Source organism: Schistocerca serialis, chromosome 4, assembly GCF_023864345.2.
Source record: "Schistocerca serialis cubense isolate TAMUIC-IGC-003099 chromosome 4, iqSchSeri2.2, whole genome shotgun sequence".
NCBI classification, from domain to species: Eukaryota; Metazoa; Arthropoda; class Insecta; order Orthoptera; family Acrididae; genus Schistocerca; species Schistocerca serialis.
The window spans coordinates 743,031,035-743,058,801 of NC_064641.1; the positions used below are offsets into that span (position 1 = coordinate 743,031,035).

At 40.9% G+C, this 27,767-nt stretch overlaps 1 protein-coding gene across 2 annotated transcripts in view; it reads right to left on the reverse strand.

The window, feature by feature from the left end:
- Positions 1–27,767, reverse strand: part of LOC126473269 (E3 ubiquitin-protein ligase Ubr3) — a 297,943-nt gene that overhangs the window by 202,027 nt on the left and 68,149 nt on the right. For both annotated transcript variants that reach the window (XM_050100220.1, XM_050100221.1), the window contains exons 7-9: positions 21,819–22,047; positions 6,336–6,515; positions 5,986–6,212 (exon numbers count right to left, since the gene is read on the reverse strand). In XM_050100220.1, coding sequence (XP_049956177.1) covers positions 5,986–6,212; positions 6,336–6,515; positions 21,819–22,047 — 636 coding nt within the window. The remainder of the gene's footprint in view (positions 1–5,985; positions 6,213–6,335; positions 6,516–21,818; positions 22,048–27,767) is intronic.

Sequence of the window (27,767 nt, forward strand, 5' to 3'; positions counted from 1 at the left end):
ACCCATCCAAGTGCTAGCTCAGCCCGACAGTACTGAATTTTGGTGATCTGACGGGAACTGGTGTTACCACTGCGGCAATGACGTTGGTCGTATGACAAGAAAGTACTGGGTAAATAAGCACCTTGCAACAGTAGCAACTGAATATAGAGATATGCAGAGATTAACGAAAAAGAGTACGAAAAGCTCCATCCATAATAAACTATGACAGGCCATACAGACAACCAAATGTGCAAAGTGAAGTTAGGATGAGCTTCAAATTTCAAAACCACAGCTTTTGCAACATATCAATGAACAAAAATGCAATGTTTTAGTGATGGAATGACAATGTGTGTTAAAACAGACACATACCCAAATTTCAAAATAATTTTTATTCAGTTGTAGCCATTTGAACTGTGATACTTGGGAACTTTGCCATCAGTTACTAAACCTTGTTTAGCTACTAATAACAAAGCAACATTCAGACTATTATGTAACTTTGTAATTAACACAAACATCTTGTTATAGAAAACTACTATTAAACTAAGACAACTTGTACTACGCCTTCAACATTTGTAACAGCTTTAGAAGGGGAACCCAAATATCCATTCCTGCTGCTATTTTATGTCAGCTCATACTTTGTGATTAATATAGACTAAGAAGAAAATATCACTAACTTGACTTCGTATTTCAAGGAGAAAAAAGCACAATTGCAAGATATCAGCATTGAAAATCAAACCCACGCAAAAATTTAGGCCATAATTCTGAGAGTACACAGATAAGACCTCCTGAAAGCACAGGTTTCAAATGTTTGCATTCATCATTTGTTTGTTACCTGCCTCTGCCCCACTGCAGCCGTCTAATGCCAAAGCACAAAATACTGTACAACAGAGCGATAACTGAAGCTCTCCTATTCACAAGGGAAGAGGACGGAGTATGGGTTCACATATGGCAAAGGTTTTTCAAAATCTCATTCAAGAACACATTATTTTGCACAAGAACCCAATAAGTAATATGAGTATGAAGTACGTCAATATCACACACATATGTGATCAATATTATTTTAACAATATTCTCCTAGTGATATTCTGTAGGAGTTTATAAATATATATATAGTCCTCAAAATCAAAATAAATAAACCAATGCAACTGAAAAATTATTATGAAATTCAGTATTTTTCATTTACAATTTAATTATGCCAGCCACAAAGAAGACTAGTGCAACTCGCACAAATTTAGTTCACTTCAACAGTGTCAACTTTACAGTGCAAAGAAGATAACGCATAACAGTGATGATGATGATGATGATGATGATGATGATGATGATAATTAAACAGTGCTGTACTACTACTATAATGGCATACTCATTCATTTCATTAGTTCACTATGTACTTGTGAATTGCAACATAAAGGTGATTAAAGCAAAGAGATCCCTGGTGCCACCTACTTGGCACAATGAACACAGCACTATCGTTCGTTTGTTCACAGACATTGTGAACATAAGCCTCTTCCTCACTCCACTTTACAGTACTTCACACTCAGGCATTAAGTGGCTGCAGGGCAGAAGACCATAAGTGTGTACTAGCAGAATTCTGGGCCATATTTCTGTGTGGTATCAATTATTGGGGTTAATACCTTGCATGTGGAGTCTTTCTCTCCTTAAAATATGAGGTTAATTTGGTGATGTTTCCTTGTAAGTGCACCTGCACAACATAAAAATAGAAATTTTTCAATTTATACCAAGCTATTTGAGAGCCTATCTAGTATATTCTGTATCATATTTTTCACCTTATCCACTGTTTATGTTAAATGTGTCCTTTAATAAGTTTATGTAACTTTGTACCTTAATGTCTACTCTACTATCATACAATTTTAAAATATTAAAACCCAGAGAACAACATAATCAAGTGTATCCCAATTATTCTTCGTGTACACCACAAATATACACTGCAAACCAAGCAGGACTTGAAAAGCTCATGCAGACCTCAAGAAAATGCAATAAAATCATGTGCAAGAGACAAGATTTCCTCTATATCGTTATTGTTCACTCATTATAGTCTCGAAAATTCATTTTCTATGACAACATTTTCACAAAAAATTCTGCCTAGGAGCTTTAATTGCTGCACTTCAGCTTCTTGCTCAATCTTCCAACTCTGTTACCTATCACAGACAGATCTGAATACCTTACAGGTATACTGTAAATAGAAGGTGGATGGTTGGCCCACTGTTTTGAATATCTTGTCCTGGTCATAATGCCACCTGTCATTAACATTAAAACATTTTGTTGAGAACACTCACTCAGAATGCAGCAAGCAAATAAATGCACTTATGCTCACCATGCAACTATAAAAAAGGTTTTCCACAGTGGAAGATGTGCTTATTTGACACACAAAAACCATGGAACATTTTCTGGCTAGGGTTTAATAGCAAGAATACTACAGATTGAAATGGTCATGATTCTGAACGATTCTCACATTTGCGTTATAGAGAGTGTGCAAAACTGCAAGAAATTCAGACCATGTATATCAGGGTGAGACTCAAACCATAACTCCCCTGAATTAGAGTCAATTAGTTACTGGAATGCTACCATGCCTTTCAATGTGATCATTTGGAGTCCAACATACATAAATCTGAATGCAAATGCAATCCACTCTCATATTTCAACTGCTGCTGGCTTTTTTTTTTCTTTGTTTCTTTTTTTTCCGTAAAGTGATATCTAGCTCCCATTATTGAGATAATCTGGAATAAAAGTAATTCTGAAACTGAACATGTAAGTATTTGGTTTGTTTCCCATGGACAGAAATTGCACAATACGCTACTTATGCTGCAGTGCCAGTCAAGTTTCTTGTATCATCGTCAGTGTCAACGAATGGGAAGTAATATTTAAATAAGGACACATCATTACTCAGCAAATAGAAAGGGCACTTAGCAATAAACAGGCACAGAAAAAGGACAGAAAACTGATATGAGAGAGAGAAATCCATGGTTACCTCCTCACTCTGCTGCCTGATAGGTGTGGGTAGCAATCTTTGATGAAGTGGGTCCGGAGAAAATGGAAGTGGTGTGATGTGGTGAGGGTTGATTCTTAACAGTCACCTATCTTGACTGTGCACACACTAACTTGTCAGCTCTTGAGCACAAACCTTACTAATATCTTTATATCATGAAAGATAGATAGATAGAGAGAGAGAGAGAGAGAGAGAGAGAGAGAGAGAGAGAGTAAAAAAAAAGATTACCAGACCATTAAGTAATTTACCATCCTTTCTGTCTGTCCGTATAATGTTGAGCACTAATATATGAGATGTAAGCAATAAATTGCATCAAGTATGAATTCCATGATGTCAAGAATACTTTCTTCACTAGTGTAAAACAGTTTTGTCTTGACAAGTAAAATAGAAAAGTGTCCCCTCTACCAGAAACGTAGATGGATGTAAGAAAGACATCTCACGTATGATTAATGCTATTTACATTTACACATACTACATTTTCTTTTTTGCTTTTATATTTTTATAAACTGCAAGGGACGCAGTAGTAGCGTGAAAAGCTGCAATGTAAAATATAGATGGCATGTTTCTCAAAACAGTTAAAACTGTTTGAAGATATACAAAGTTATATTCATGCCAGTTCTCAATAATGTACAATACATGTTGTACCATAGCCCAAGATTCAAAATAGCTGCACTTAAGCTCAAGTGATGAAGCAATGTACAAACAATAGCAGAAAAAACTTAAGAAACAGATATAAATGGAGTACCATTTCCATTCAATTATGTTAAAACTATCATTATGTTGGTGACAACTAATTCAAGTAAGACCAGAAAATATCAGAACACTGACATTACACACATAGTCTGATGTCTGTAAACTTCCAGTTAACATTGGTTACTATACGCACACGCTTATGCACTAATTCGAGACAACAGATACAATCAACCCACCAATTTCTGACATTCTTCTGTAGTACCACATTTCAAAGGCTTCTATTGTCTCCTTGCCTGAATTGCTATACTCCACACTAGTTGTTGTTGTTGTTGTTGTTGTTGTCATCAGTCCTGAGACCGGTTTGATGCAGCTCTCCATGCTACTCTATTCTGTGCAAGCTTCTTCATCTCCCAGCCTACTGCAGCCTACATCCTTCTGAATCTGCTTAGTGTATTCATCTCTTGGTCTCCCTCTACGATTTTTACCCTCCACACTGCCCTCCAATACTAAATTGGTGATCCCTTGATGTCTCAGAACAAGTATGTTGAGAAAATACTTCCTATTTCATGTCAACAAATCTCCCTTTCTCAGAAACACTTTTCTTGCTGCTGCAGGTCTGAATTTTATATCCTTTTGACTTCAGCCATCATCAGTTATGTCGCTGCCCAAACATCAAAACTTACTGACTACTTTTAGTGTCCTATTTCTTAATCAAATTCCCTTGCTGGTTTAAATTGACTACACTCCATTATCTGTGTTTACTATTGTTGATATTCATTTTACAATCTCTTTTCAAGTCACTATTCATTCCATTCAACTGCAACTCACTAGCCATCTCTGATGGACTTGCAATGTCATCAGAAAACCTCAAAGTTTTTATTTCTTGCCCCTGAACTTTTAATTACCTTTTCAAATTTCTCCTTGGTTTCCTTTACTGCTTGTGTAATGTATTGGTTGAATAGCATTGGGGTGATCCCACAGCCCTTCTCACGCCTTTCTCAACCTTCTCAACCACTGTCTCCCTTTCCTTTCCCTTGACTCTTACAACTCCACTGTGTTTTCTGTACGAAATGCAGATGACTTTTCTCTCCCCATATTCTACCCCTGCCACTTTCAGAATTTCAAAGAGTGTATTTTAGTCAACACTGTCATAGGTTTCTCTAAATATAAAAATGTTATAAATGTAGATTTGCCCTTCTTCATTCCATCTTCTAAGATATGTCGAAGGGCCAGTATGTCATCACATGTTGCTAAATTTCTCCGAACACAAAATGATCTTCCCAAAGGTTGGCTTATACTAGTTTCTCCAGTCCTCTTTAAGTAATTCGTGTCAATATTTTGCAGCCAAACGTTTTAAGCTGATAACTCTGTAATATTGACACCTGTCATCACCTGCCTTCTTTGGGATTTTTAAATTCTCCATTAAGTCTGATGGTTTTTGTCCTGTCTAATATATCTTGCACACTGATGGAATAATTTTGCCACACTGGATTATCCCAAGGATCTCAATAATTCCGACGGTATTTTATCTACTAAAGGAGTCTTGTTCCAACTTCAGTCGTACAAAGTTCTGTTAAATTATTTTCATAATATCATACCTCTCATTTCATCTTTATTCACTTCCTACTCTCCTTCTCTAATATGTCTGCAAGTTTATTTCCCTCGTACATTCTAACTATATATTCCTTCCACCTTTCAGCCTTCCCTTCTTTGCTTTGTATTTGCCATTTGAGCTCTTAACATTCATACATTTGTTTCTTTTCCCTCTAAAAGGTCTCTCTAACTTCCCTGCCTCTATCTTTCCCATAATCTTGTATGCTTCTACAGTATTCCATTCTCATCTAGTCATTCCTGCTTTTGCCAGTTTGCACTTCCTGTCAATCTCGTTTTTCATTTTGCAGACACCTTTATTTCCTTTTGCCTGCTTCATTTGCCGCATTATGATATTTCTGCCTTTCCTCAACTGATTCAGTATCTCATTCTTCATCCAAGTATTTCTACTGGGCTTTGTCTTTTTGGCTTTATCTTTTAGCTTATTTGATCCTCCGCTGCCTTCACTACCTCATCTCTCAGGACTATCCAATTCATCTTCTATTGTGTTCCTCACTTCTATTTCAGTCAACTGTTGCCTAACGTTCCCTTTAAAACTCTTAAAAACCTCTCGTTCTTACAACTTATTCTAGTCCATCATCTTAATTTCCTGCAATTCATGCCAATACCTTTTGGCCAGATTCCACATTTGATCCTGAAAATGTTTTTTGTTTAAAATGTGGCATATGTAACTAATTTTAAGTGTTTTAAAAACCCACCGATTTTGGACTAGTAAAGCCAACAGCATCCAGCCACTCTTGAAGAGCATTCCTGCATATTGATAGTACATTTCTTGTCAGTTCCACAGTAGAACAGTCAACAAGGTGACATGCTAAAGCCCACATGGGGTATGCACTAGCTTCTAGTTCAGCTGAGAATGCTGCGTAGTAAGTATTGGGCTCAAATTCAACATGTTGAGTAAGTTCTCGCTGGTTTACATTCATGCCTGAAAAAATAATAGTACAATAGCACAAAGAAAATTTGAAACTGGTGAAGCAAATAATTTACATCATTAGTAGTCATTAGTATATGCCACACCATACTGTAAATACAGAACATGAATAATTACCTTGAAACATGGAAAGAAAACCAAACCACATTTCTAGTAAGTTGTCATCACTCATAAACTTAATAGCGACTGGGCGGTGTGAAAGAACATTATTCAGATCCGAAACAAGTGGCCAGTAGCAGTGTTCCTTCATTACATGGCGGCCACAGTCCACAACAAAGTGAGAATTCTTGCTTGGATCTGGTAAATAAAAACATTAAATCATATCACAATCATTTTTAATTTGCTTCTGAGACGGTACCTGGGAATGAAGATAACATGGCAGTAATAATATATATACAATATAACACATCTGCACGTGCGATACTATACACTTTCTTTTCCATATCTGCTCTAAGTGCCTCATAAATATTTACCACTCCATCCAACTTCATTCTCAAAAAAATTATTTCACTTTTGAGGGCTGAACTTTGAACCAGGCTGTAACTACATTCAATCAGAGCAACATTGGTTACTTCTTAAGAATTTTATTAACTGGTTGTCTAAAAATGTATTTCTCTGAGACAGAGAATGGGGAGTCCCCACTGTCTTTTAGTTTCATAGATAACGTGTATGTCTCACAGTGACCATGAACATCTTAATTTTATGAAACAGCTCGGCTCCTCCTCTGGTATACTAGCCCGGCGACTCAAAGTTCAGCAGACGGCATGAATATTGATCTCAGCTGATAGGCGGAACAGCTACAGCTACGAACACTAGCACTGTCATGGTGCAGCACTGGCTGCGCTGTACTGCAATGCCAATAAGCGCTTGATGTAGCACTAAAAAGCTCGCTGTACCACAGTTATGCTGTCACTAGTGTATTCGTCTCGCAATCATGTCACTAGCCATAAAGCACCACTGTTCCTTGGTTTCCGTTTTACTATGTCTTGGTTTCTCTTGTTGATTACTTTCAGGACTTGCTTGTTTGTAGAGCAGTCTTCATTGAATGTTTTCCTTGTTGTCGTCTTCTGTAAATTAGTAGTGTGCCAGGGATGCTAAGACACTGAAACTATTGGGACAGCAACAGCTGCTACTGCAGGAGCAATCACAAAAGCAGTTGCGAGATCACTTTCAGCAGCAGCAGGCAAAATGAGTTGCTCCACAAAGAAATTCAGCTTCTGGAGGATCAATTGTAGATACCGAGTACCCACCCAATACAGGCAGCAGTCACTTCCCAGGTGGAGAGTCAGAGAGATGCATTTCTGCCTTTTGATGATGCTTAGGCATTGGAACACCAATTTACAGCAGCTGAAGCAGACTTTGCATCTGTCAGGTCACTAATGACGCTCTCCAACAATCGTTCTTCCTATCTAATGGCGGAGATTTTTTTCTTATAGAAGAAGTCGGCTCCTCTCTCAAATCCAGTCGCCCTTACTTTCAAGTAATTGTGAATGTTACTTTTGATCTATTATTCGCAACAATTCCATGTGCTTGTATCGTAATTCAAATTTCATCAATACCACAAGCTACCTGGTTAGTCTTATTGCTCTTGCGTGACTGATTTACAGGGGATGAGTCACCACTGCGGTTTCATTTGTGTGAAGCCAGAATGCAAAATCACAAGCACAAGCTCTAATTCTAGATGTAGTGGTCCAACTGGCCCCCAACTGAGAAATACGCATGCCAGCTCTTAAGCTAGACAACCCGTCAACGCAAACTATTCTGATAATGGCACACACTTTTGAAAGGATTGACTACTAGTAGCATGCAGTCCAATCACTGCGTTGTGCCCCAGGATTTTGAAATGCCTGTAAACTACTTCCCAGATGGTGTAATCGTGATTCATCACTTCAGATGCACCAATGGCCTCTGAACAGCCAGTCCATCCCTGCCACCATGGGCAATAGGGTCTTTCATCCTGTCTAGACTGCTTCACAGCACACGTGTGTGTTGTTTGTCTGGATTACTGTGTGCATTTCACCCATTTCTGGAAAAGATGGGCACCTCCAAACAGTCTGCCAGAAGCCAGCATGACAATCAGAAACAGTTCCTTGCATGCATCAAGGAATAGTGCATGAATCTCAGATAATAGTTCCCGATGTGATCATTTCTTTCACAAGTTAATTATAAACTTCAAAATTGCGAACACAGTCACCCCTTTCCAGGTGGACACAAGAATTACACTTTGCTTGGTAAACCTCCAAATGTATGCTCTTGTGGATTCCCCAGCGTAAGTCCCCGCCTCCTGCAAACTGGTATCCTATGGTGACAGATCAGTTCCCATCTGGGATCAATTCACAATAGTCACAGCCTAAAAGCATCTTGCCACTTGGCTTCTTCATCACTGACAAGGTTCAGGTTGTCTCTGAAATGGTTCCCTTCCAGCAACTCTACAACCTTTGTACCACTTTTGCCTTTATTTTTGAATCTGGCCTGCAACACACCTCCAATTTCAAGGCTCATATCTATTTGCATCCTGATGTGGTGCCTTGTTTCTGCCAAGCACGGCCCATTCTTGGCTCCTTACAAATCACCATTAACCAGGGACTCACTGGCTCTATGAGGCTGAAGTCATTGAAAAATTTAGAATGAGTGCTTAGGCCACACCTCTGTTAATGGTGAAGAAACCCAGTGTCTCCCTCTGGTCATGCAGAGTCTTTAAATCAACAATCAATCCCCAGGCACAAATTGGATGAGGGGTCACAAAGTACTGTGATTACCAACACTACATACGGCTTATACAAATACAAATGTTTGTCTTTAGGGATCTCTTCCACTCAGGCAATTTTCCAGATATCTGGAACAGTTGACCATGTCCATTACCCATTTGCACTAACTATGTCAACTACTTTACTGTTACTGGCGCTACGTGTTGGGACCATCTGTGAACCCTCTGCACCCTCTTCACAATCTTATGTGATGATAAGACAAAGGACTGCTTAGACAAATGCCAGTTTTTCCAGGAACAAGTCGAATACATCAGGCACTTGCTAAACAAACAAGAGATCCAACTCAATGACCATAACACCACAGCTATCGACATGCTACCTTGCCCCCAAAACTTATGAGAGATGCATACCTTTTTGGGAAAGGTGAATTATTAATTTAAGTTCCTCCCATAGGTGGTCCTTACATGAATCCACTAAATCATTTGTGGATGACTGCTTGCAAGTTTGCTTTCATACTGCTGATGCATATGCTGAGCTTGGCACCCTATCTTATATCCTTTTCACCATTGCGTTCACTCATTATGGCTGCAAATGTCTAACTGTATGCAAATGGTACAGTGTTGGCACACTGAAATAACGATGGACCTTAGCGATCAATTGCCTACACATCCAAAGATACCGACACCCACCCAAAAGAACTACTCACAGATTGAAGATGAAGCTTTAGCAAATGTTTTTGCAATTAGAACATTCCATATTTACATATTCTGGACCAAGTTCACTTTAATTACAGACCCAAAACTGATGGTAGCACTTTTTGGGCACCACACCAGTCTTCCAAAATGGACAGCATAAAGGCTCCACCATTGGGTGCTTTTTCTCAGCTGATACATTTATACTATTATACCATTAAATACCAGTCCACAGTGCAACACAAAAATGTGGAAGCTCTATGTCACTTACCCACAGGGCCACGACTAGGCTTTGATCAGCAGAAAATCTCATGTTTCCATATACACACGGATTGGGGGGAAAATCCTGGTTCAGTTGCCCAATACAGCTGCATGAACCTCTAAACACACGCGCCATGGGCCAAACTTACAGCAGGTCATGCATCATGCGCTCTGCAGGGGCCCACATTCTTTTCCAAGAATATCAATCCTGAGTTCCGGGCCTGTGCTGTCATTACTACCGCCAGTCAGTCACCAACAATAGCCACCTGCAGGATGCAGATGCACACTGTATTATCATCCCAACCTGCCCTCGGGTTTTACTACTACTCCATCATGGGCACTAGAAAATGTCATGAATCAAAGCACAAGCACAGTGACATACTTACTGGCCTGGTATAAATGAGGGTGTGCAAGAGACTGTACAGCTGTCTGGCTTGTGCTTACCACAGGCCACAGGCCTCTCCACCTCAAACTTTCACCCCTTGGTCCACTCTCCACTCTGTCTGAACCACATTCATTTTAACTGTGTTGGCACTCTTCTGGGCTCTATGTGGTTAACAGTCATGAACACTTACTCTAATTACCTACATGTATTCGGTAAACCACAACAGATGCAAAAATTAGTACACTCATCCAGATTATAGGCATCAATTTAGTCATGAACACTTACTCTAATTACCTACATGTATTCAGTAAACCACAACAGATGCAAAAATTAGTGCACTCATCCAGGTTATAGGCATCAATGGGCTTCCCTGAACCATTGCATCCCTGAATCATTGCATCAGACAATGGGCTCAAATTCATGCCAACAGCTTTCGACTGCATCTGCACGTCCAATGGCAAAAACGTCTTCTTAGTCCATCATTACACCTGTCCTCCAATGAAGAATAAGAATGCATGGTATGAAAGTTAAGCAGCAAATTTTGAAGAAAGTGGGACCACGACCACCACCGCCGCCACAGTAGCAAGTTTTTCTTCATAATTTTTCGGCAGCTTCTGTGCAACTGAAGTTCGCCTCTGAAGTGAAAAACCCCAGTGCTTCATAAACAGATCAATCCAGCTGCGACCAGCCTTAAAATTTTTGACTTTTTGATCTCTAGCAATTTCATGTGCCTTAATTTTTAAAATTTCAGTGTTCACAGGCAGGAATTTCTCATGCCGTTCCTTAACAAATTCATTTAAAATCACTTCTAGTGCATGATATCGGCCACACTTTGGCCTACTAAATGCTTTCCTGCTATTTGAAAATTCAAATAATTTGTCTCTCTGCAGTTGCCATCGCCTGACCTTGCTCTCATCAGTCCCATATCGCAGACCTGCAGCACAATTAGAACTCTGTTCCTCAAAAGAAATAACTCCCCTCTTGAATTTGGCACTATAATGAAAGTGCTTCATTATGGTTCACTAACACCAACAAGCAATAGGTGCCGCTACGTGAAATCTTAATGAGCCACAGCGTATCAACTCATGCAACAATCCTAAAGCCTTGTGCATTGTTGGTATTTTTGTGTAAAGAAATTTATTTTTGTTGCTATGAATATTTGAAAGTCTTCCACTTACTTCGCACTCGGTTCTAAGCCGCATGCGGTTTTTTGGATTACAAAAACCGGAAAAAAAGCGCAGCTTAGATTCGAGTAAATACGGTATATGAAAAGTTGATTACAAAACAAGCATTTTTTGGCTAAGTAGTAACTGGACTATTCAACTTAATCAGAAACTGTCTCACATTATTTTCTTTTGTGGCTCAGATGAATATGCCAATGACAACTACCACTCTTTAGCTCATGGACAGACAGCAACTGTAATTTTTTGTTGCCTAAGTTACTTGTGTTCAATAAATGCTGCTGGCCCTAAGTGAGCGCTATAATAAACCTTTCATGCATAACTGTGGCACTTTTGATGATTTCTGTGGTACCAACGTACACTAACTGACAGTTACAGGGGCTACAGTTGTCCTGTATTTTGCATAGCCTGATACAGTTACTAATATATTTTCTTCATCTATTACTATAAATGAATTAGATGACAATATGTAATAATGTTTTTGTTTTCCTTATTCTATTTCTTATCAAAAGGTGGTCTAATTTGGCCAAAACTGGTAACTGCAATTAAAAAATGTTATATAGGTCATGTTTTGTTCACGGAATCTATTAACCAGTTTCTTAGTGAAGTACACGACTTCTTTCAGTTGTGTACTCAATGAGATCAATACTTCCTACAAATTCTCTCCTCATCCTACAGAATGATTATCATATACCCACATTCTTTACTTTACACGTTAGGACATACAATAATCCTAAAACCACTATGGGAAATAGCCAACATATAATGTACTGGAGAGCATTTACGAAAGCAGGTATTTGGTAAATTATGAGCAGGGAAAGGCAAAGAATACATCGTGGGCTCAAAAATTTGCCCTCTATCTGTGCCACTCTCTGTGCTCCTGCTGTTTTCTCTCCTGGCAGCTGAAGCATACTCAATTTGAAGACTCAGATTATTATCCTCTCTTGTGAAGTTCAGAAATGTGTCGTTTGTTCATGTAATATTCGTTGTTTCCTTTACATCACCTGTAATAAAACTACAATACCTGAATAGTATACACCATGCCTGCACAATCACAGAAATCAATTCTAAATGATACAAACATCCAGAAAATCCCACAAAATAGGAATGGCAAGAATGATATTATTGCATACTGTGACATGCAGTACACAGAGATTAATCCTACCAACAGCACTGTTATTTGCTAACTAATTTAGGCTCTCATGATCTTCCTGTTCTTTACACATGCTGATATCTCCATCCCTTGTTTTTATTTCAGATTTCTCTCTCTATCCTCTTCCTACTTACCGTCTGTGTTGTCATATTGTCAATATATTGATTTTTCATTTGCTTTCATTTTACTTTACTTAATTTTTAGGTTTATGTGCAGCATCAAGAGGGGTCGTAGTCTTGCAATTGGCTCTTATTTTTGAATATCAGACTCATCTCTTGATGTAACACAAAACCTTTGAGAAAACTTCAGTTCACATACATGTGATTGTTAATCGTAATGTCATCATTTGAGAAGACCTTAATAATGCCAGAATTCTTCTTCTTGTGCTTTTGTCTCGCATTGGTGCAGGTTCAGCATTGTTATTAAAGGACTTAGCATAATTTAAGGGGTGGCCAGATGCTCTTCCTGTCACAACCTCATTACCCTCTGGGACGTAATGTGTTTATCACAGCAAAATGCATGCAGTGTCACACATGTGAAAGTGGCTGAAAGTTTTCTAAATGTTTGCAAATTGTGTAACTGAGGTGAGACTGGGGTACCAGCCCAGCATTCACTTAGTGGTGTTGTAGCGGCCCCTTATTGTTAGAGGGCCCAGAGGCCCCTTATTGTTAGAGGGTCTGCAGAACTGACACACAAGATGGGTTGCTAAGTCCCTTTCAGCAGCGCGGAGAGAAACATCACCAGTGGACAGAAACAATAACAAACTTTCCAAATAAACATGTAACTACTTAGCCAGACAACATGTGACAGTGTTCCACCAATCGGAACTCATACGACTGATGTAGCACTCTGCCGACCTGGCTTTATAAGCACGCTTAGCCCAGCAGACCGGCAGGGTTTACCAACAACTAGGAACAGCACTGGCCAGTACTTACACCGTCCCTAGCCTTGATTCACTCACCGTAGTCTTGTAGTAGCACATTGTCTTTCGTAGAGTAGTTTGCAGTCAGAATTTTCTTCCATTGTCTTGTTTTGTCCATGTCTGGGTCAACATGGAAATAAAGCAAGGGGGAAGCCGGGACAGAAAATCGGTGTTTGTGTGCCGCTCAGAGGTGCGGTAGACAATGTCGAAGTCGAATATCACCAGGAAGAGCGCCCAATGCTGGAAGCGGCACGTCATCCAGGTGGGCACTGTAGCACCCAGATGAAACAAACAAACTAAAGGTTTGTGATCAGTCTGCAGCGTGAAATGACAACCATACACGATATCGTAGAATTTCGTCAGGCCAAAAACCAGTGCCAAAGCTTCCTTTCCAATTTGACTATATTTGGCTTCAGCATAGGTTAATTTTTTGGATGCAAAAACCACCGGCCTCTCAACGCCGTCGACAACTTGCAAGAGGACCGCACCCAGGCCATAGTCCGAGGCAACGGCGGTGACGATGAAGGGTAGGGAAGGATTGTAAGTGGCCAGATAAGGAGGGTAGGAGAGAGCTGACTTGAGACATGTGAGAGACTGCTCACACGCTGTGACCCAAACCCAACGGACGCCCTTATTCAATAACCCGGTCAGGGGCGCCGAAATCTCAGCGGCGTGGGGTATGGAGCACCGATAATAGTTGATTTGACTGACGACGGACTGCAGTTGCTTCACGTTGGTGGGAGAAGGCAGGTTTTTAATCACCTCGACACACTCCTTAGAGGTGTGTAGGCTGCGGGCATCAATCGTGAACCCAAGATAGCTGACCTCTCATGCAAAAAAGTCACACTTTTCTTTTCGGCAACGCAGGTTAGCCTCGGAAAAAACTTGAAACAGCCGATTCAGCTTGTCTGCGAGGTCCACCGTGGAAGAGCCACCGATGATGACACCGTCCAAATAATTGGCTGCCTCAGGCACCTGACATTGGAAAATGGCGGGGGGAGGGGGGGGGGGGGGCTGGCAATGCCAAACGGGAGGCGGTTGTACCGGGAAAGGCTACACGGGGTATTGATGACCAGGATCTGCTGCAATTCCTCATCCCAATGGCAGTTGCAAATAAGCTTCATGCAAATTAATTGTGGCAAAAAGGGTTGAGCCCGCATGACGTGTTAGTATGTCATCCACTGATTGGAAAGGATAGGCATCGATGACGGACTGAGAATTGACCGTGACCTTAAAATCACCACAGATGCGTAAAGTACCATTCAGCTTCTCGACTATTACAATAGGCGTCGCCCAGCGACTGTGCGCGTCGGGAGAAAGGATGCCTTCATCCTGTAAACATCACAATTCACCCTGGAGCCTGTCTTGGAGAGCAAAGTGACTGGGTAGGCCTTAGAAAAACGAGGAACAGCAGAGGGAAAAAGCTGAACATGCATGGTGAAACCCTTCACCCCTGGTGTGGAGGACGAGAACAACATGTTCAATTTTCTGAGCAATGGGACGAGGAGGATGAGAGAATCAACACCGCCTGTACTGCATTCTGCGCTGATAAAAATGTCCACACCCAGAAGATTAGTAGCGCCATGGGATCTGACCGCCAAAAACTGAGCGCTGAAGGAAGAGCCGTTGTAAGAGATTTGTGTGGAAAAAACGCTGTTGACAGATATAGAGTGATTACTGAAACTGCGCAAGGTGCGAGTGTACGGGGATAAAGCGGTGAGCCCAAATGTTGGTATGTGGCACCATTCACAATAGACACACATGATGGTGTGTCAATTTGGAAGACCACCGGAATATGCACAACCTCCAAGGTAATGAGAAAATGGGCAACCGATTGAGAAATGATGGAGAATACTTGGCCGTCAATGGAATGCGAAGCATCCAGGGTGTGAGGTGATGATTCGTGGCCAGCCTGTGCATCTGCAGGAAGCGCGGTATCGACACAATGTTTCTGTGAAGGCGGTATGGCCTGCTCGGTCGGAAGTCATGCACCTTGCTCGCCGGTGGGGGCGCTCTGACCGTTGGTGAGTCCAGAAACAGTCCGGACAGGAGGGCGAAAGACTTCCTGTCATGGAGTGGGTCAACAAATTGATGAGACTCCTGCTCGGCACTAGGCAACTGGCGAGCTGCGAAAACAGCTGGATCAAGATGCGGTTGTTGTAGCCGGTGAGACTGTTCAAACACACAAATGATCAGTAGACAGGTGTCAAGGGACAAGTCCTGTAACTTCGAAACATCAACCCGAAGACCCTCGTCTGGTGTGTGGACCACCACCAAACCGTGGATCAACGAAGAGGCATAAGACTGCTTGTAGGCAATGTTGGCACACACGAATTTACAATCGCGGGAGAGACCTGGAGCATCGTAATCCATTCCCAATAAGTCTGACCTGGAGACTTTTGACAAGAAAAGAAAGTTTGACATAATTTGACCATGGTTCAACAGATCTATCAAAAGCCAGAAACATTAGTGGAGCCATGTGCAACGTGTTCAATTTATCTCCGATGGAATCAACCCTATGGGCTACTTCTTGCAACGCTGGCGAGTGAGAGTGAATTTCTGGATGTGCGAGCATTGCCTGAATCTGTTGTACAGTTTCCACCAAGGACTGAAGAAGCCCTCCCGGTTGGTAGGAAAGAATTAACAGTCAATTTGAACACACTTTATTACAATTAAAGAAAAGACTCCTTTTTGGTGTACAGAAAGTGGAAATGTGGAACAAACAGATGCGGTCCAGCGGGCCACTGTCCAGGATCAGACACTGCAAGCTCTCTACCACCAAATCGCTGTGGGTTAGCCAACCAACCGTCGTAGTGTCCACAACGCAGAGGTCCAGCACTTTTGGGATCATCGGCACAGTCTCTTTTTCCACTGTGGCGTTCTCCTTTAGCATAGTGATTCAGATGCTCCCCAGATGGTCATATCACATGCGTTGCACTGCCATGTCCCCTACCTTCTCCACACTGGCCACTGGGGCATAGTCCTCTCCAAACAGCTGGTCTGCTGACATCTTTATTGGTGCAATATGGATAAAGACATTGCCTCCCTGCCAAAAATGTCAGGCAGCACCCCCACACCAGTATTTCTTTTTCGTGGCCAGATGCAGCTACTCCATGGGAATGTCTCCATTTGGATTTTGCAGAGCCGTTTCATGGTTCCCAGTGGCTCATACCGATTGACCCCAGCTTGGAATACCCTTACGTCTCCTGCATGATGAACACCATTTCTGCCGAGACTATCAAAATTCTACGGCGCCTCTTTGAAGTCGAAGGACTCCCCAAAACGATTATTATGGATAACGGTCCACAGTTTACTTTGATTGAGTTTAAGCAATTCTTTACTACAAATGGAATTTCCCCTCGTCCAAACCACCCCATTTCACCCTACATCAAATGATTGGGCGGAACATTTCGTGCAGACATTCAAGACCCAGCTCGATAAGCTGCTGAGCCATCACCCGCTGGAGCAGGCCATGCTTCTTTTCTTGGCTATGTACTGCGCCGCCCCCAATGCCGGTAAAAGTTCAGCAGAGATACTTCACTGTCAACCATTCCGCTCCCCCTTATCTGTCCTAGTTCCTGAGGCTTCTCACCCTCCCACCCGTATGCCGACGTACTCCTTTCTCGTCAGGCAGGACCTTCTCTCAACCACAGATGCACTGGGTGCCTGCCGTCATCACCGAGCTCTGCGGCCGGGCGATGGCATCTCTCCGGTGCGCCAACAGTTCCACCGCCCGCTGGCAATTCAACCAGCTCTGCCCCCATCTGGTGGATCACAGCACCCAAGGGAAGTTGCCAGTGCCTATCGCTGACCGCCCTGTGGCGGAACCTCTGCTTCCCCCTCTGCCTCCACCACCAGCTGCCCGTGCTGCGTCGCCACCTCCCACCCCTGCCTGCCACGAACCCACGGACATCAAGCACAATGCCCCTACTCCTATGGATGTTTGTCGTGCTGTGCCTTTTTTTCGTAGAGGGAGAAATGTCATAGTGACCTCTTATTGTTAGTGGGCCCGCAGAACATAAACGCAAGATGGGTTTCTAACCCCCTTTCAGCAGCACGGAGAGAAACATCGCCAGTGGACAGAAACAATAACACACTTTCCAAATAAACACGGAACTACTTTGCCAGACAATATGTAACAGTCTTCCACCAATCGGAACTCATATGACTGATGTAACACTCTGCCAACCTGGCTTTATAGGCACGCCTAGACCGTCAGACCAGCTGTGTTTACCAACTGCTAGGAACAGCTCCGACCAGTACTTACGCTGGCCCTAGCCTTCTATTCGCTCACCGTAGTCTTTAAGTAGCACGTTGTATTTTTTAGAGTAGTTTGTGGCCAGTATTTTTGTCCATTGTCTTGTTTCCTTATCTGTTTTGCTATCGCACAGTTGTGTTTTTTTTCTGTTTGTTCCACATTTTGTTCCAAGAAGGTGTCTTTTCTTCAATTGCAATAAAGTGTATTCAAATTGACTGTTAGGTCTTTCCTAACAACCCCAGGACATTACAAGTGGGATGTGAGGAAACTGACTAAAAACCACATCCAGACCGGCCAGCACACTGACCATTGTCATTAAAATGACAGGCTGATTCAGTCTGGGGTTGGTGCATCTCCCCAGCCTCAAAGCAGCACTTTAACACTCATGACTATCCAGGCATCATCTGAGAATTGACTGGGATAATTACCATTTAGTAAGTGGTGGGTAAGAAAATACATCATACAAAACAATGCTAAATGCTTCCAAAGAAAACTACTTAGAACAGATAGTTTAGAAGCTCACTATTGATGGTAATGGTAGATATAATAGGAACAAGTAGACCTGATCTCTTTGAGAATATCAGTACTAAAACTGCTATCAGTGACAATGAAGCTTTTGTACCAACAGTGATATCATACGTATTGCTCCTACACAGAAAGTGAAGACAAATTAGGCTAATCACAGCGAGCACAGCGGCATTTAAGCAGTCAATCTTTCTGTACTCTATTACTGTATTTACTCGAATCTAAGCCGCACTCAAATCTAAGCCGCACCTGAAAAATGAGACTCGAAATCAAGGAAAAAAATTTTTCATGAATCTAAGCCGCACCTGAAATTTGAGACTCGAAATTCAAGGGGAAAGAAAAGTTTTAGGCCGCACCTCCAAATCAAAACAAAGTTGGTCCATTGTAATATGAGACACAATTTAGGTCGAATGAATGATGATACAGCTACAGTAGTTTGGTTCGAGTTGTAAGCTAACCAGTTAAGCGTTACCAGGTAGCCATTGCTAAGCATCAGACACTCTGTCCGTATTTATAAGGGTACCCTTCCTTTTTCACGTGCTTCGTCTTGTTTCAATTGATTGCTTACTTTTTTTTTTATCTGATAAGTGCGGTTCTCTTTGTTATAGGTGTTAACATCACGCTAAGCTGAAAATGCATTACTGTACTGTGTTATGCATTGTTTGTCACGTTCTGATAATGAGTGTTTACGACCTGTCGCTACTCGCGGCATGACTTGCTTTTGTGCACGCTACTGCAGCTTAAAAAAGAGGAGAGGAATCGCCTCATTAGCAAAACAATGGCAAGAGACTGCTATTTGTTGTTACTTACACTGCTGCTTTCTTTGATAATGATCAACAAGAACCAAATAATAGACTACGTACGATAGAAGATGTTCTGAACAAGAGTTTAGCGAACGTCTTTCTCCGTTTGAAAATCTTTGCAGATGCCTCTTTAGTACATTACATTCTGCACAGAAATTAGAGTCATCTTAGATTTAAAAATCTAGTCAATTGCCGTGCTTCATTTCTGACTGTATCACTATTAGGCATAAGAATAATACGAATATAAACATGCATGATATGTATAGGCCTATTCTTCCGCGTTTACTGTTGTCTCACTCTAGTTTCGTAGTTTATTAGGCAGACAGTATTTAAAGGAGATATCAGCATACACGAAAGAATACATGGCAAAATGTTTATATTCGTATTATTCTTATGATGAAGAGAATAGTGCATGTGATTCACAAGTCATAAAAGTTCCAATTAGCAACCATCTCTTCCCACAGGTAGGAAAAAATTCAGAACGTAGAGTTGGCCAAACTGACAAACATCCCAAACAGCCTTGCCATTCGGATTTTCATAGTACATTGAAATGCTGATACATTCGAAAATTAACAATACTTCGTTGGATAATGTATGAAAACGGAGTGGTCGAAACTCGGGGCAGAGAAAAAAGCTCGTCGTCCACCTTTTTTTTTTTTTAATTTATTTACTGACGCAGAGGTTTTGGCGCCAGTATTTATCTTTGTGCCTGCAAAGCATGCCTGTGTAGTGCTACATACATTCGACGGCAGAAGTTAGTTGTGGCCGGCACCTACCAACATTTTTCAGAACTTCTGCTTACTTTGCACTCGATTCTAAGCCACAGGTGGTTTTTTTGGATTACAAAAACCGGAAAAGAAAGTGCGGCTTAGATTCGAGTAAATACGGCAATGAATTTTGATGGGAAAAAATTTTGATGTGTGACACCGTGAACACAGTGGGAAGTACCCTCTGGTAACCACTTCACAGTGCCTGTAGAGTATGGATATAGTTGTAAATATTAATTTCTATACCATTTTCCTAACTTTCATTTATTTTTCCAGCTCCCTCTCCTCCTCCTACCCTGGAAACCACTTTTTTTTTCTTTTCAACCTTGTTATATTAATTTTTCTTTCAATTGCAATTGCACTTTCTCATTTATTTCCTATTAACTTTCTCTCAGTTAAGCGTTTACCTTTGATCTATAAAATACCAGCAACTCATTATAATTCTGGAATTAAGTCTTCACTGTCAACCCAGTGTTACTTCTTAACAAATTTATGACTTTCCCGTTTTTCTTTATTTCCTAAAGAAGTTATGTAGCTACCTTTTTCATTCTCTGTTTCCTTTCTTGACCCAGATGATGCAAATCATGAAAACCACAAAAGTTAGTAAGTCAACTGTGTTTTGAAATCACTGTTAATGAGTGCTATTGAACTTATAACTCTTTCAGTAGCTGGAATGTATTGTTTAATCAGTACAAATTAGAAAAAGGATAAATAATTTGTGAAATCATATGCAAATTGCAAATACCACAGCAATAGTTACACAGAGATTGCAGTGGAACTTGGTGGCTAATCATACTTCCCCACACATTCAAAATGCTCTGCACTGTGAAGAACATAATCTGATTTCTTGAATGTGTTCAGAGGAAATATATTTGTAAGATATTTTATATTAAAAAGCTGAAAACCCGGCTCGATTGCGAAAAAAGCACCTACTGTTAAGTGTTAACCTAGGTTTCGGCGTAGATAACGACACCTTCTTCAGAACAACAGTTGTTCTGAGGAAGGTGTAGTTATCTATGCCGATACCTGGGTTCACACTTAACACTAGGTGCTTTTTTCGCAATTGAGGTGGGTTTTCAGTTTTTTAATATATTAACCAACGATTGCTGACGCGCTGGGATGTTGAAGGTTCTAGTACAACATTTGTTAATTTTGCATGCATTTCCTCTGAACACATTCAGGAAAGCAAATACTATTTTTCAAATGGTGTAGAACATTTGAATGTGTAGGGGAATATTTTTTTACAAAATGTGCTTGAAACATATTTTCCATAATAATTTACCAAAATGGCAAGGCAGAATAAGTCAGTGACATCACAAAAATTCAAGTCATATATGTATGACCATATTGCAATGTGATTCACTTTAGTAATACTATGAATAAAATTCCGTGAATCACCAAGACAATCACTTCCCTGTGTACACACAGTTTCACTTACTCAGACTGGGGTTTGTATGCTAAAAAGCATTTAATTTGCTGCACACTACTGAAAACTAAGATTAAGAAAAGGGAAATTCAGCCTGCAACATTAATTCTCATCTGTATAACATAGATATCCAAGAGAAAATTTCAGAGTTAAAATTAGTTTATGAGGTTCTTTCTCCTAATTTTCTTCTATTGCACCAACAGAATTCAATTCATCAGTTTTCTTACACATACTTATGTCCTCTTCTTTCAGTCACATGAGTTATGTTTTATGTCTGTTTCAAGATGGACTCTTATTTTTCAATTATATCTTGCTCAGAAAGTCCTTCATTATTCCATCCAGCTGTAGCTAGTCAACTTGCCTCTGCCTCCACCCTCCCCCTCTCTTAACCATTATTTATAAAAAAAAGTACACATCAACAAATCCAAATTTCTGATAAAATGTTGTCCTAAGTAGATTACTACTTATTTTCTATTCAAAAGTGTCATCTTACAATATTAAATAAATTTATTAACTTACCATGCAAAGTATTTGGTATAAGTATCTTTGCCATCATGTACTTCAAACTAATAACCATGACATGCAGCAGATTCAGATTCTCTGCCATATGGAATGCTAGGCATTCATTAGAGAACAACTGCACACTAACATGAACAACTCTGTTTGATAAAGTATCAGGATCTGCTGAACGTTCCAGCATCATAGAGATTCGACTATAGTGAAGGACGAAGGCTTCAGTCAGAGCTTCCTGCAAATAAAAAGGAAACACATTACTTTCTCAAGTAAATGTTCCTTACTCTTCTAAAAGACTTCACATGGCAGTATCTAGCTACTTATAAGAACTGGTTACCACTTACCTATAGCTGACTGATGAGTGATGCACACAGAAATACACAAAAGAAAACAGTATTTATACTAGCTTTTGAGCTCTCTAGCAAAAGTACACACACACCCACCCAATGTACACACACACACCCATGGCATACATTTGGGTATCTGTGTCATTTGTAGGTGAATGTATGTACTTTTGCTAGAGAAAGCTAAAGAAAATACAGTTTTCTTTTGAGTGTTTCTGTGGATCATACTTCAGTCAGCTATAGGTAAGTGGTTACCTCTCCTTTATTTTGTGTATTATTCCATCCAGGAATTTCCATTATTGGTATACATATAAGCACTTAGATACATTTAACAATTAATCAAACACAATGGTAAATATAACACTACAGTGAAATCATTATCAGTGGTGACATTAAATTTATACTACACTTATCCACTCCATTTTTGCTTTGCCTATGATTCACCATAACAACCAATGGTTTAACAAATACTCTCTCATTTTTTCTGCAAAGGTTATTAAAGAGTGTGTTCCACACCCATTTAGAGAATAATGTTCAACCAGTTGCAGTTCATGGCAAAAGTTACAATAAACAATGCCTACAATACTACAAAAAGGATAGATTGCTACACACCATAAAAATGACACACTGAGTTGCAGACAAGCACAATGAAGAGACGGCTACACTGAGCATTCAGCCAAAGCCCTCTAGCCCTCTTCAAGAAAGAAAAGAGAACACACACATATTCACACAAGCAAGCACACCTCACACATACATGATCACTCCCTCTGGCTACTGCAGTCAGAACTCTGGCTGGAGAGAGGGGTCTCGAATGCATGAAGTGCGCACACACGCACATATCCATCCACACATACAGACACGGCTTGTGTCTGTATGTGTGGATGGATATGTGCGTGTGTGCGAGTGTATACCTGTCCTTTTTTCCCCCTAAGGTAAGTCTTTCCGCTCCCGGGATTGGAATGACTCCTTACCCTCTCCCTTAAAACCCACTTCCTTTCGTCTTCCCCTCTCCTTCCCTCTTTCCTGATGAGGCAACAGTCTGTTGCGAAAGCCTGAATTTTGTGTGTATGTTTGTGTGTCTATCGACCTGCCAGCGCTTTTGTTCGGTAAGTCACCTCATCTTTGTTTTATATACGCGTGCGCACACACCTTCTTTTCTTTTCTGAAGAAAGCTTTGGCCAAAAGCTTAGTGTTTCACATTCTTTTCATTGCACCTGTGTGTAACTCAATGGGTCACCTCTACCGCGAGTAGCAATCTATCCTTTTCATAATATTGTTGATCTTCCAACCTGGACTTTCCACTATTCGAATAAACAGTATCTATCATATGGACTCAAAGTAACACTTGGATATCATTTCAATGACTAGCAGAGAAGATCATACTTGCTCACGGAATTTCAATGAAGTTCACAATCTGTAACATTGTCCCCACAACTGATTATTGGCCTTGTTTCTAAGTCAAAGAGAAGGCTTGAACAAATCATTACCAAGGTTCTGTGGTAAGCTAGCTTGTGACTTCCTTGACTTGTGCCAAAGGGTTGAAAACTATTGGGTCCCTCTGAATGGATGACCTGTGTACTACACATCAGAGGCTCCTACCCAGTTGCGTACATTACACACATCATTTTCTTATATTGGATGAATCACAGTCCAGTCCAGATAATAATAGCAGTAGGAAATTATGAAGTGTTAGTGTATGACACACAGAAATTTCGCCCACAAATGAAAGTATCCAAATAGTAATGATAAATTACCTGGGCATTATGAACAAAAAAAAAATGGACTGAGTGATTGGATGAAAGCACGTGTACCATCCACCTACAAGAATAGTAGCAGAAATTATTCACAAAAGCAATGTCAAACCTCTTAACATTCACCTGTTGAAGAATCTTAGAACACAGTCTGACCTCAAACATAATGACGTAGCTCTAACAGAATGACCTCCTCAATGCCAACCAGCAAGGAATCCAAGAAATATTATTCATGCGAAAACAACTCTCACTTTTCTCAGATGATATCCTAAAACTATGGATCAAGGCAATTAAGGTGATTGTAGTATTTCTTGACTTCCAAAACGTATTTGACTCGGTACCACAACAACGTTTATTGATGAACATATGATCGAATAGGTTATTAAGAGAAATCTGTGACTGGATGAAGATTTTAGAGAAGTGAGGATGCAGTATGTCACCAACAGATGTAGAAGTAACTTCAGGTGTAACTCATGAAAGCATGTGCATGTTGCAACCCTTGCTTTTCACGTATATTAATGACTTGGCAAGCAATATTAATAGCAACTCCAGACTTTTTGCAGTTAATGTAGTTATATATAAAGAAGGTCCACAACAAAAAGCTTCACAAATATTCAGTCAGAGCTTGATAAGATTTAAAAGTAGCAACTTGTTTTAAATGATTAAAAATGTAAAATTTTTGCATTTCACGAACTGCTAAAATGTAATATGCTATGTGTGCCATATCAATGACTCAAACAATGGAAAGTCCATGATGGATTAACAACAATACGGAAATGATAGATTGCTACCCCCCATGTAGAGGAGGCATTGAGTCACAGACAGTCACAATGAAAAAGACAGTTAAAATGTTAAAGAACACACACACACACACATTCACGCAAACATAACTCACAAGCATATAGCCACTGTCTCAGGGCACTAGAGCCCGAATGTGACTGTGTCTGGCAGAGCAGCAATCAGAAATGATTGGTGAGGCTCAAAGTTGTGAAGGCAAGTGACAGCAAGGAATAGGTGGTGAAAGCTGTTACCGTATTTACTCGAATCTAAGCCGCACTTTTTTTCCGGTTTTTGTAATCCAAAAAACCGCCTGCGGCTTAGAATCAAGTGCAAAGTAAGCGGAAGTTCTGAAAAATGTTGGTAGGTGCCGCCACAACTAACTTCTGTCGTCGAATATATGTAGCGCTACGCAGACATGCTTCACAGGCACAAAGACAAATACTGGCACCAAAACCTCTGCATCAGTAAATAAATAAAAAAAAGGTGGAAGACGAGCTTTTTTTTCTCCGCCCCGAGTTTCGACCACTGCATTTTCATACATTATCCAACGAAGTAAATACAAATTCCGTATTGTTCCTCTTTGAACGTAGCAACATTTCAATGTACTACGAAAATCCGACTGGCAAGACTGTTTGGGATATTTGTCAATATGGCCAACTCTGCTTTCTGAATTTTTTCCTAACTGTGAGAAGAAATGGTTGCTAATAGGAACTTTTATGAATTGCGAATCACATGCAGTATTCTCTTCACCATAAGAATAATACGAATATAAACATTTTGCCATGTATTATTTCGTGTTTGCTGCTATCTCATTTAAATCCTGTCCGCCTAATAAACTACGAAACTAGAGTGAGACAACAGCAGACGCGGAAGAATATACATACCATGTCATGTTTATACTCGTATTATTCTTATGCCTAATAGTGATACAGTCAGAAATGAAGCACGGCAATTGACTAGATTTTTAAATCTAAGATGACTTTAATTTCTGTGCATAATGCATAATGCAAAGATTTTCAAACGGAAAAATTTTCGCTAAATTCTTGTTCAGAACATCTTCTATCATACGCAGTCTATTATTTGGTTCTTGTTGATCATTATCAAAGAAAGCAGCAGTGTAAGTAGCAACGAACAGCAGTCTCTTGCCATTGTTTCGCTAATGAGACGATTTCTCACTTTGTTTTTTTTTTTAATTGTAAGTGGCGGTAGTGTGCACAAAAGCAAGCCATGCCGCAAGCGGCGACAGGCCGTAAACCCTCAGTTTCAGAATGCGACAAACAATGCATGACACAGTACAGTAATGCATTTTCAGCTTTGAGTGACGGAAACACCTATAACAAAGAGAACTGCACTTGTCAGATCAAAGAAAAATAAGCAATCAATTCAAACCAGACAAAGCATGTGAAAAAGGAAGGGTACCTGTATAAATACGGACGGAGCGCCTGACGCATAACAACGGCTACCGGGTAAAGCTTACCTGCTAAGCTTACGACTCGAACCAAACTACTACAGCTGTATCGTCGTTCATTCAACCTAAATTGTGTCTCATATTACAATGGACCAACTTTGTTTCGATCTGGAAGTGCGGCCTAAAACTTCTCTCCCCCCTTGAATTTCGAGTCTCAGATTTCAGGTGCGGCTTAGATTCAGGAAAATTATTTTTCCTCGATTTCGTGTCTCATTTTTCAGGTGCGGCTTAGATTCGAGTGCGGCTTAAATTCGAGTAAATACGGTAATGTTGCCTAGTGGAGAGTGCAAAGACGTGGTGGGTACAGGATAAAGCTGTTAGGCACAATGTTGGGAAGCTGTGGGAAGGGCAGATGGTAAGGAGAGGTAGAGGAATGATGGACTTGTAGGTCTGTTGGGAGGACATATGTGCATAGTAGTGGAATGGGAGCAGGGAAGGGGGTAGGTGCGTGGCAGACATGGACTAGTGAAGGTATAGACCATGGGGTTAGGGGAACAGAGGATATAATGTACCTGCCCAATTCAGGAAAGTTGATGTTTGTAGGAAAAATCCAGGCGACACAGACTGTGAAAGTCATTAAAGTGAAGCACATCAAGTTGGGTGGCATGTTCACTTCAGCAACTTGATTGTACAGCTCTCTCTTGACTACAGTTTGGTGGTTGCAATTCATGCGGACATATTGCTTGTTAATTGTCATACCCACATAGAAAGTGGCACATTAGTTGCAGCTTAGTTTATAGATCACGTGGCTGCTTTCACAGGAGGCCCAGCCTCTGATGGGGTAGAAAATGTCTGTGACAGGACAGGATTAGCTGGTTGTGGGAGGATGTTTGGGATAGATCTTGTGTCTAGGTCTATTGCAGGATATGAACCATGAGGTAAGAAATTGAGAGCAGGGGTGGAGTGGGGATGGACAAGGATACTATGTAGATTTGCAAGGTGGCAGAAGACCTCTGTGGGACAGGTGGGGAGGATAGTGGGTAGGATATTCCTCATTTCAAGGCATGATTACAGTTAGTCTAAATCCAGGCAGAGAATATGATTCTGTTGCTCCAGTACTGGGAGGTACTGAGTCATGAGAGGAGTGCTCTTTTGTGGTCGGACAGTGGGTACGTAGGAGGTGGTAGGTGAATGGAGAGACAGGCATGGGAGATCTGTTTTGGGACAGGGTTGGGAGGGCAATTTTGGTCTGTGAAGACCTCCGTGAGACCCCTGGCATATTTGGAGAGGAAGCGATTGTCACTGCAGATGTGACGTGCGCGAGAGGCCTGCTGTATGGATGGGTCTTCTTGATATGAAAGTGCTTCTTCCTCTGCTATTGCCTACGATGCAGCTGCGAACTACACAGCAATTTGGCTTTGCCATGTCCCCCATAGGAAAGAGGGATGTGGTATCCATGGCTGGCACCTTATGATCCACCCACCACCCACACAGCAGGGAGCTGTGGGCTGCTGCCCTGTTTATGGGCCACCAACTGAACCGCAGCTCACCCAGCCTGCGACAGCCCCTTCGATATCTTGGGGCATCACAGTACCACTGTTGCTGGTGTTAGCCACCTCCACGGACCATGTGATACAAGCCTGGCTTCCTCTGGGTGACTTTATAAGCCACA